This window comes from Fukomys damarensis, unplaced genomic scaffold (genome assembly GCF_012274545.1).
Source record: "Fukomys damarensis isolate Sample0158 unplaced genomic scaffold, DMR_v1.0_HiC HiC_scaffold_36, whole genome shotgun sequence".
Lineage (NCBI taxonomy): Eukaryota > Metazoa > Chordata > Mammalia > Rodentia > Bathyergidae > Fukomys > Fukomys damarensis.
Window position 1 is genome coordinate 13,870,582 of NW_022900948.1, and position 10,959 is coordinate 13,881,540.

The following is a 10,959-nucleotide window of genomic DNA, read 5'->3' on the forward strand; positions in this document are numbered from 1 at the left end:
TGGGTACTGGTGACTGAACCCAAGGCAGGGGAGGATTTTTAAATTCAATTTAACTTATTTCTTGATTAGGCAGTATATTCACATGATTTAAAAATGAAAAAGTCATCAGGTTTGGTGCACGTCTGTAATCCCAACACTCAGAAGGCTGAGGCAGGTGGGCTGCCCCAAGTCCGAGACCAGCCTGAACTACATAGTAAGACCCTACCTCAGATAACTAAATAAACATAACTGAAAAGTCACAAGAGGCTATCTAGAAAGTCTTCTCATCCGTGTTCCTCAACCATACGGTGCACTCTGGGAGCTGAGTTCCTGTAACGGTGTCTTATTATCCTGCTCTATAGGGAGAGATGAGACTCACTGCAATAAGAACAAAAGGGCTATATAAAGAAGTCCGAAGCCCAGAACCCTATTCCTGAGCTTTTATTCGGTTTGACTTCTTTCAGAACTCCTTGGGTTTACCAGTTAAGTGAAATGATAAGCTGTACCTCACCAGTGCCTATCAGCGGAGCAAAGCACATTTCCTCTTGCTCTGAACATTTTTACAAGTGTGCTCAGGGCTGGGCAGCGACATCACCACCCATCAGATGTCGAGGAAGCCGAAGTTCAAGGCAGACCCGGGCGAGGCCTTCCAGACCATCCTTCAGTGCAGCATTTACACCCAGAGCAACGCGTGCCACGCATCTCTCTCTACCTTTCCTCGCCGCCGCGTGACGCGACACTCACTGCCTCTCCTCGCAGGGCAGCACCGCCCGTGGGGCTGGAGCCGAGCCAGGCCTCCCTCTGGCCCTACTCGCGCCGAGCGGGTCTGCTACACCGGCAACCTGCCATGTTGCGGTCCGCCGGCCACAGGTGAGGCCTGGCTCGGGATGCCAGCCTGTGGGTGCGGCGCAGAACGAGGCTGCGGGGTGCAGGGAGGGGAACTGGGATGGGAGGAGGAGGCCCCATGGTCCGGCAGGATGCTCTCCCATGTCCCCAGCAGACGCGCGGCTCTCACCAAGTGCGGGTCAAGAGGCTTCCTCCTGCGCTGCCGCCGCCGCCGCTGCCGCCGCACTTGGTGGCCGAGAGCACAACAGAGCGCTGGAAAGGCCGGGCGCCAGCCAGTTACCCCAAGGCTTCCGCTCCCGGGGCTCGTACTGCCGCCGCCCGCTGCCGCCGCACTTGGTGGCCGAGAGCACAACAGAGCGCTGGAAAGGCCGGGCGCCAGCCAGTTACCCCAAGGCTTCCGCTCCCGGGGCTCGTGGGCGATGACTCGTCGCTCGACCCAGGCTGTGGACCTCGCACGCCCCTCCGCACCCACCCCGAGCGCCGAATCAGCGAACGCGCCGTGACGTCACCAGAAAGGGTGCTCTTGATTGGCTCGTTTCTATCCCACTCCACCGCCTCCCCCGGTTTTCTGGAGGTCAGTTTCCCGGCGGGGGAAGTCTTCCGTCTGTGTGGCGTCCCCGCCCCTGCCGGGAGTTGCTTGCTAATTTATTTTGCCACCTGAGGCGGTCTGCCCCCACTCCCCGGAGACACGTCTTCCCAAGGGAGAGCTTTGGCCTTACACCCACGTTGGCATTTCTTAGGTTTTCGATTCCCTCAGTCATTTCATAGACCAACACCAGAGCAATACTGTCTTGCCGCGGGTCAGGCCGGGAGCTGTGCCTGGAGTTAAGCCTCGCCTCCCCTGGCCGCGTCTGCTAGACGGCTCAAATGATGAGGAGGTAGCCCAGTGTTGCAGGCAGGTTAGCTTCGACTTCCGCTGCAAGAAACCCCTAGTAAATTCCAAGGCCCAGGGAGGTCCAGGAAGGCACGGCAGGACAGGGTTGGCATAGCTGCTGATGAATTTTGATGTTCTTTTGTTTGTTTGTTTGTTTGCTTTTGTTTTGAGACAGGGTCTCACTATGTAGTTGAGACTGACCTGGAACTCACTATGTAGCCCCAGGCTGGTCTCAAACTCAGCGATCCTCCTGCCTCAGCCTCCGGAGTGCTGGGATTACAGGTGTGCGCCACCATGCCCTGCTGTAATTTATGAGAGTATCCAATCACACCTTCTCATCAAAGAAGGAGATGTTTCTTCAGCATTCCTGAGAGATGCTCATCTGGTCACTTTGGGAATATTTTTTGGCGGTTACTTGGATTTAATTATTATACTCTGCCAGTCTGTAAATTCTACCTATGTATTAGTTGTCTACTACTCTAAACATTTGATCGACATTCATTCATTACTTATAACAACCTTAAGATATACATTCTGTCACCCCCCATTTTATAGATAAGGAGACCAAAGCACAGAAAGCAGAAATGCCTAAGGCCAGTCCTTACACATTATGACAGAAACCTGTATCGGCTTGATCTCGGTCATCATTTTTTGGGTAAGCTGTTCCATTGGTTAAGAATACACATACCACTTTTGTTATCTAGCTGAAATATCTGAATTACATCAAAGTCCTGAGAGATTTTTAAATATAACTTCATTAAAATAAAATATAAATGTGGACAGCATTCTCCTGATCTGCTAGTTAAATACAGCTTTCAAAAAAATAAAATGTGGGCTGGGCGTTTAGCTCAGAGCTAAAGTGCTTGCCTCACATGTGCAAGGCCCTGGGGGTTGATCCCCAGCATTGAAAAGGGAACAAAGAAATTATACTTCTAAAAAAAGAAAACGATACCAATTTAAACAAGGTTTTTTTAAAAAAAATTGTACTGAAATGTAAAATACCTAAGCAGACGTTGAATTTTGAATTTTCACAAGATAAAAAGGCTAAAAGGGAAAAAAAATTACCAGTGTTCATGGGCTGCCTACTTAAGAGCTTCCTATCCATAATCCAAGAAAAAAACTGGCACCAAAGCTATGGTTAGTTAATTAATAAAATGGTAATCAACTAAGTGTGTTAAACTAGTTCTCTGGAGCATTTGGGGAGGAGCAAATACAAAGCATTGGCCATGTGGATGTGAGAGGAGCACCTCAGACACATAGATACACCTGTGCTGTCACAGGGGAGACAGATGGGCCAATGCAAAAGCATCTAGTACCTGTCTTGTCCTGCATCTGAACACTTTTCTAGTTTCAATCAATTTAAAGTAAATCCTCTCGGTCTTAGGATGCCCTGTTCCTTGCAATCAGAGGCTGTAAGTTAGGGAGACTTTCCAGCTGTAGCTGTATTTTAATCCCAAACTCCAACTCATTGATAATGGTTGCCTAGAGAGCTATGGCGAAAATGACTGAGGAAGAGTTTGATGGGAAAGAGTACTTTAATGTCTGCCGTTTGCTTAGGATGGAAGGGGAGCAGAGATAGTGTGATTTATTTGCCATTTCTGCCCTGAGTAATCAATCAAGACATGCAAATAAATAAATAAATAAAAATAAAAGCATCCAATTGCCGTACTAAGTTGGATAGTTCTGTTTAATAAAAATCTCCTTTAACTGTTCCCATCGCCCTGCTTTGTACCTCAGCCACAACACTTAATTGTCAGGGTTTCTAGTGTGTAGAGGTCAAACACACCTTACAATCCAGATACCACTGTGTAGGTCAGATTGTTTACAGCCTCCTCATGACAGACTTGCTTCTATCACACTGAGTAGCCCTATGAGGCTATACCATATAGGAGAAGAAAGACTTTTCCTCTAGGAAAAAAACATTTAAGGATTAAGATTACATTGGCCAGGGCTGAGGATTTAGCTCAGTGGTTCCACTGCCTGCCTCACAAGTGTAAGAACCCAAGTTCAATCCCCAGTACAAAAACAAATAATAATAAGTTACATTGGCTAAAATAATTCAGTCACATCCAGAACTGTATGTATCACCTTCTGGCTCACAAGAACAGGAGGATAAAAGATGTGTTCACAAATGCACTGATTAAAATATTCAAGACTGGAAGAGAGACCTTTTGAAGTTCATATTTTAGAGCATTTAATCAGTATTCATAGTCCCAATTATTATAATTTTATCACGCCACCCAACTAGATCGCTGGCTTCCTTTCTTCTTCCCTTCCCTTCCTTTCCCATCTCCTTCCTCCCTCCCTCCTTCCTTCCCTCTCCTCTCTTTCTTTTCTTTCTTCCTTCCTTCCTTCCCCCGCTTCTTTCTGAGTACTGGGGTTGAACCCAGGCGCCTTCACATTGAGTTACATCCCCCCACCCCATCCCTATTTTTTAGACTGAATCTTACTAAGTCACCCAGATGGGACTTGAACACACACGCACACACACACACACTGGGGATCAAACTCAGGACCTTGCACTTGGGAAGCAGGCGCAGTGCCACTGAGCTACAACCCCAGCCCAGAACTTCAACTATTGATCCTCCTGCCTCAGCCACCCAAAATTGCTGGGGTTATGGGTTTGTGCTACTAAGCCCAGCCAGCCCTAGTCAGCTTCTTAGAGCACCTATGGTGGTGAGCTATCTCCATGTTATCTTTCCCAAATGTAGAATAAAGGTATAAATAAATACAACTTTGTGTTTGTTTTTTGTGAAATATTGTCCTTTATTGGGATTTTAAAATATATTATTTCTGTATGGACTATGAGATAAATTACTTTATTGTCTGGTTGTTAGGGAAATGACGTAAGCCAGAGAGCACACAATCATCCCTAATAGAAGTTCAGAAAGTTTAATTGGCACAACTATTCCAGAAGGATTGGAAAAGTGTTAAAAACTAGTTTGCCTTTAACTTCAATTCTGTTATAAAAAGTTGGATCAGCGCAATTATGTTCTAAAATAGGCGCTTGTTAAAAGTTTCACAGGAGGTATATTCTTTTCAACATTATAAAAGGATCAACAGCACTCAATACCAGCAACAGGCCTTTGGAAAAATTGCATGATATCCTAACATAAGCTAAGGAAATAACCAAGGTACTTGTCCAAAACTCCTGAAGCTGAGTAATCATCCACATTTGGTCCTCAGCATACAGCTAACGACTGAGGGGTCCCATGTGGATATTCCTTGGGAATACCCAAGTAGGCTTTTTAATACCTACATAAAGCAAGGTACACATACCTGTACCTGCCCGGCACATACCTGTAGTCCCAGCTACTCAGAAGGCTGAGGCAGGAGATTCTCTTGAGCCCAAGTGTTCAAAACCAACCTGAGTAACATAGCAAGACCCCATCGCAAAACAATATCACCCTACAGAAATGCTTAAGACACGTCTAGAGAGATATACATAATTAACATCTACAAAGCCTAATCATGAATATAAGGCCTCAGCCTCTCTGTTCTCAAATCTTTCATGCCCCTATTCTTGAATGAATCTAGCTCTACTTTCAAATTATTTGTTTTTCTTCCCTACACCCCTTCCTCCTCCTGAATGTGAGCATTGATGATTATGCTGCCCTTCGTTCTCTACATATACCATCTAACAGAATTATATTCGCTCTCCTTTTGTTTGTTCATGTTGTTTTGTTTTTTTGAGACAGGGTCTCACTATGTAGTTCAGACTTGTCTTGAACTCACTGTAGAGCGCAGGTCAGCCTCAAACTCGCACTCTCAGTGATCCTCCTGCCTCAGCCTCCTGAGTGCTGGGATTACAGGAGTGTGGCACGACACCCAGCCAGAATTTCTCTCATTCTTAAGTCTTCTACTTTGATTTCCATGGAAGTAATTCCTTAGATACTTGTTCCAGCCTGACCTTTCCTCCCAGCTCCAGGTCCACACCTCAAACTCTGCACCTACAGAAAACTTAGTTCACATTTTCCCTCCTGGCTTCCCTATTGCTTTTACTGGTACTGCCCTGTCATGCTTTCATTCACACTCAAAGTCACACAGTTGAATTTTAATGTCCACTCTCTCTGACTCATAACACCCAATCTACCAAATTCTTCAAAAAGTTTCTTGCATCTGTTTTTCCCTTTACATTCCTACAGTCTTTGTTTAGGTCTTCTGTATCATTGTATTTCCTTAATTCTGAGATTTTTGTTTTTCCAATTATTTTATAAACCTAAAAATCAAGATTTATTTATAGTCAATGTATATATTTAATGTAGAGTTTTTGTTGCAAAAAAATCAGTTACATTACATATATGGCATCGAAGACCTAGATTACTGTTTCTACTTGCTGTTCACTCCCCACTGCCCTGCTCTTCTAACTGGCTCTGCAATCTCCTTAAAAGACTGCTTTCATCAAGTATTTCTTCACTTAAGAAAAACCAGGCCAGGCAAGGTGGTACATGCCTCTAATCTCAGCACTCAGGAGGCTGAAGCAGGAGGGTTGCTGTGAGTTCAATCCAGGCTGAACTATATAGCAAGACCCTGTCTCAAAAACCAAACCAAAACAAAACAAGAAAACAAAAAGGAAAGAAAGAAAAACCAGTGGTGCCTTTTCCTCTGCTGGATGAATTATTCCTGTGTCTCAAGTTTGCCACTTAAGGAACCTGATCTCTCACTGATTTCACCAACATCATTCCCCTACCCACATCATTGTGTCTTGAACATTTCCTCTCTGCCATTGTTTGTATCATTCCTCACAGAAGGCTATTTCTTATCTCTGCTACTTATGCTCAGGTTTCAACCTTCTGTTCTGAAATACAATCTGAACACTCCCAAAATTCCTCCTTTGAATTCCTAGAGCACTTGGCTTAAGTATTTATTATTAATTATGTGGTATCTTTGAATATATATTATATTTGACTATAAAGTTATACATCTGATATAATACAAGGAATCAAAAAACCAGTCATATTAGTCACTTCATTACATGTGACCTATTTCTTTAATCAGGTCATAAATTCCTTAAAAAAATCAGGTCATTAATTCCTTTTTTGCAACAAAAACTCTACAGTAGGTATGTTTGTCTGACTGTTCCGTGAATCATCAAGAAACAGTCAATAAATGTCGAGCCAGGGCAGGGGATTTAGCTCAGTGGTTCCACTGCCTGCCTTGCAAGTGCAAGGACCCGAGTTCAATCCCCGGTACCAAAAACAAACGCTGAGTCACAGGAGAACTACGCAATCTACCAAAGATCCATTGCCATCTCTATTCTTCTCTTTATGGCTAGCCCGGATCTCTTGTGTTCAGCTTCCCTCACAGACCATCCTCCAACATCTACACTTACGATCGTGGTACAATAGTGCTGTTCAGTCTTTACAATAAAGCAAGAGTAGTTAAGTTATGCAGAAGGGGTGCTCTGTATGGTGTCATGTTAAGATCAGACTTTCTCACTGAAATCGGGTGCTTTTAATCAGGATCAAACTTGCTTAATTAGAAGTATGGATGGTGGGTTGGGTCCAGGAGGAAGTGGCACAGTCAGGAATAAGATTTCAGGAACTGGTAATATCAATGGGAATTAAGAGAGCCCAAAGAATGTCAAAAGAGAACAAACAATGTTGAAGCACAGATAACTGCGGCAGGGTTATGAAAGAGAATGACTAAGGTTTCTGCTTCAAGCAACTGGTGATGCTGTTGTATGAAATAGCAGAGAAGTGCACTTGGGCATAAGTTGGAACACATGAGAAGATTTGAGCTCTAATTTTGCATATGAATTTGCAGCACTCTGGAGAAGCCAAGCATGGTGCAACAAGCCTGAAATCCCAGCACAGTGGGAGGCTGAGACAGGAGGATGGAAAGTTTGAATCCAGGCTGGACAAGTTAGTGATTTAGCAAGACCCAGTCTCAAGATTAAAAACTAGGGCCAGGGATGTAGCTCAGTGGTTCTGCCACCTGCCTCACAAGCACAAAGACCTGAGTTCAATCCCCAGTACCAAAAAAATAAAAAGATTAAGAAATTTAGAAGTAGGGAAGGGAGCTGGGGTTGCAGCTCAGTGTGAAGACGTTAGGTTCAATCCCCAGTTTAAAAACAACAAAAACAAGCTGGGTGTGGTGGTGCACATCTATAATCCCAGCACTCTGGAGGCTGAGGCAGGAGGATCACTGTGAGTTCGCAACCAGCCTGGGCTACACAATGAGTTTCAGGTCAGTCTCAACCACATAGTGAGACTCTGTCTCAAAAAACCAAAAAAACAAAACAAGAACAAAAACAAAAATTGCATACTCACTCTTAGCCCAAGGCACCCAACTACATTTTTTATTCTATCCATTTCCTTGGATTTTTTTTTTTTTTTTGGTCCCTGGTTACCAATTTGCAATATTCTTATTTTTAGTCAGTTTAGAACTCTTCTATAGTATAATTAGCCTATTTTACCTGCAGGTTCTGCATCTGTGGATTCAAGCAACTAAATCAAAATATTCAGAAAAAATCATGCATTTGTACTGAAATGTACAGGGCTTTCTTCTTTTTTGTTATTCCCTAAATAATACAGTATAACAACTATTCACATAGCCTTTATATTATATTAAATGTTACAAGTAATCTAGAGATGATTTAAAGTATACAGAAAGTATGCAAATGTGATGTGTACAAATATGATGCCATTTTATATGAGGAACTTGAGCACCCACATATCTTAGTACCTTTGGTGGGGTGGGGTACCCAGGAACAGGTATATCTTGCACATAGTAGTTGTGTAAGCTTTAGACAATAAGATTCTCAGACATTATCAAATTGTATAAGGTGTAAGTTTCTGCGGAAGCCCAGGGACTCCAGTCTCTTGTACATTATGTTAAACGTTCAGTGATGTTTGTCTGGCTGTGTTTTCTCTTCTGGCTCCCTTGTTCCAACTGCCCACACACGCCTCTTTTCTGCCGTTTCTCTTCACTTAACCCGTTCTTTATACTGTTGGTCACTGCCTCGTTCTTGAAACATTTTACTTCCTGGGTTTCCAAAACACTTGATTTCCTGTCTACCTCCAACCTCTTTGGCTGCTATATTTCCTCAAACCTCTATGTAAAATGTTGTTATTTCCCAAACTTGTCTTATATCTCATTTTAGTATTCCCCTAGCTTGACCTCATTCACTTGTTATGGTTTAACAATCATTTAAAATTATGCTTAAATCTGAATCTATGGCCCACTCTTCTCAGCCCAAACTCAGTAATCAACTTTTTATAGGACAATTCTATTTGGAGGTGCCCTGCAGGCCCTTCAGATCAACTTGTTTAAAGGTTCCTTCTTCCCATACTCCTAGGCTTTCTCTTCTGTTCTGATTCTCAGAGAATGATACTATCATCCACCCAGGAAGACATCTTTGACTTCTCCCTGCCCTTTTCTTCTCACATTCAGTATGCTCTGAAATCCTATCCATTTTGAATTTTAAGAGAGAATATTACTGTGGGAGGATACAGTGTAATTGAAAACAATAAAGAAAAAAATATTGAGAATGAGAACTGCATAAAGTCCGGGCTGACAGGAGAAATGTTTCGTTGAGGAATATTGGAAAATATAACTGAATTAAGTGACTAGACCCCATAGAGAATTTCAGAGTTGATGTGGTCATAGAAACCACCACACATTAAGCAGCTGAATGAAATGGTATATTCGAGCCACAGTTTTAAAGTCAGTCATATGAAAAATAGGTGGAGAAATTACTCAGAGTAACTGGCACCTTTGTGACTAGAGACAATGATTTCTTAGTAAATTTCACTGAAGACATGTCCAGAAAAAAGGAAAAAAAAAACCCAAAAAACTTAGAAGTTCAGAAATCTGACCTTGAATTTAAATTTGAGACACTTAAAAATAATATATTATCATTTTAAAAAGCAAACTGAAATTAGTTCTGTTACTGCATAACTAAAATAGCTAGAAGCAAACTATGTGGAAAATAGTTTAGGAATGACATTATCTGATTGAAAAGTTCTGATAATCCATTTCTTAATTGCAGATGATCTTTAAACTAAACTGTGTACTTGAATTGTGACGATTTCTTAAAACATCAGGATATCCATTAACCTCCATAAGTACTTAGGTTAAATAAACTATATTTAGACATAGGGAAATTTTCTTCCATTTTGGCTTAAATACTAATTAACTCAGAGTTATGTACCTATTTTCCATGTGGTCAGTTAAATAAGCAGGGAAAAGGAGATATAAACAGGTAGCCCTACATGCCATGTTTCAAAACCAAAGAAAAAATAGTTACACTAAACATTGTGGTACCTTTTGAATATAAACTGTTTTTAAAGCAGGGGATTAAAAAATAACACAGTTTATCTAATGAAAGCATCAAAAATCTGGAGAAAAGAGTTTACTTAAGGCTTTCACTTTAAAAATGCACAACTGAGAAAGAAATAGCAACAGTAGTATGACTAACCTGAGTTAGCAATTAAAAAAAAAAAAGACATCTAAAAAATACTGGATCTGATAGACTTAAAAACAAAGCTTTTCTCTTCCTCCTTGTAATCCCCCTTTCCTGATAGCAATGCCAATTACAAAGCTCTATGTAAGTTCCATTACTTACATGGGGTCCTAGGTAGCACAATTCCTTGGGAAGATACACGTTGGCTTCCATCTCGTAGCACAAGCTTTGTGTCCGGTGTGGTTTGAATTAAAGGGCAGAGCAGCTGCTTGTCCTTTTGGCTTAGTTGCCACGGAGCAGTCATTAATAAGCATCTGAATTCTAGACAATTTTAAGCCCCGCCTCTCTGAAAAGGAAGGAAAAACTGTGGCTCTGAATGCTTCCTGTGTTCCTTGACAGTGCCTTGAAAAAGGACAATTGGCACCCGAGCGTTACTTCCCTGGTTTTAATGTATCATTTACCCAGTGAGTTTTTTTCTTCCACTAGAAAATTTTCCTTCTGAGTTTCTGAATATAAAAACAAAAAAAAAATCCATGATCAAAATCTCAGTAGTCCTTTTCACAGACCACTAATGAACATTCAAAATATTTATTGACACATTAAGCAGAGAAAGAGATTTAACTGGGTTTTTTTTTAAAGCTTCCTTAATAACTACAGACCTCAAGATACAGTACTTAGAACCTTTAATTTCATGAAATTAAAGGAAAATCAATATTGCTGCATTTTACCTGAGCTATATTAGGATAGAAAACATGCTACATTTTCTAAAAGATACACCTTGTTTTTGGTGTTTGGGGCTTCCAAAGCCAGATAGGTGACAAGGAATATTGGCTGATGATCCACCTGTTCTCAG

The 10,959-nt window shown here is 41.9% G+C and overlaps 1 protein-coding gene across 4 annotated transcripts in view; it reads right to left on the reverse strand.

Annotated features, from left to right (window-relative positions):
• Nucleotides 1-10,482, reverse strand: part of Gne (glucosamine (UDP-N-acetyl)-2-epimerase/N-acetylmannosamine kinase) — a 50,720-nt gene extending 40,238 nt beyond the window's left edge. Inside the window, exons 1-2 of one of the 4 annotated variants that reach the window (XM_010619366.3) lie at nt 1,213-1,319; nt 995-1,105 (exon numbers count right to left, since the gene is read on the reverse strand). Coding sequence is in view for 1 of the 4 variants with exons in the window: in XM_010619365.3 (XP_010617667.1) it covers nt 10,269-10,319 (51 nt within the window). In the remaining 3 variants the exon portion in view is untranslated. Of the gene's footprint in view, nt 1-994; nt 1,106-1,212; nt 1,320-10,268 lie in introns of those variants that run through there. The other 3 variants (XM_033758958.1, XM_010619365.3, XM_019206804.2) reach the window with 3 other exon arrangements.
• Between the last annotated feature and the right edge of the window lie 477 nt (nt 10,483-10,959).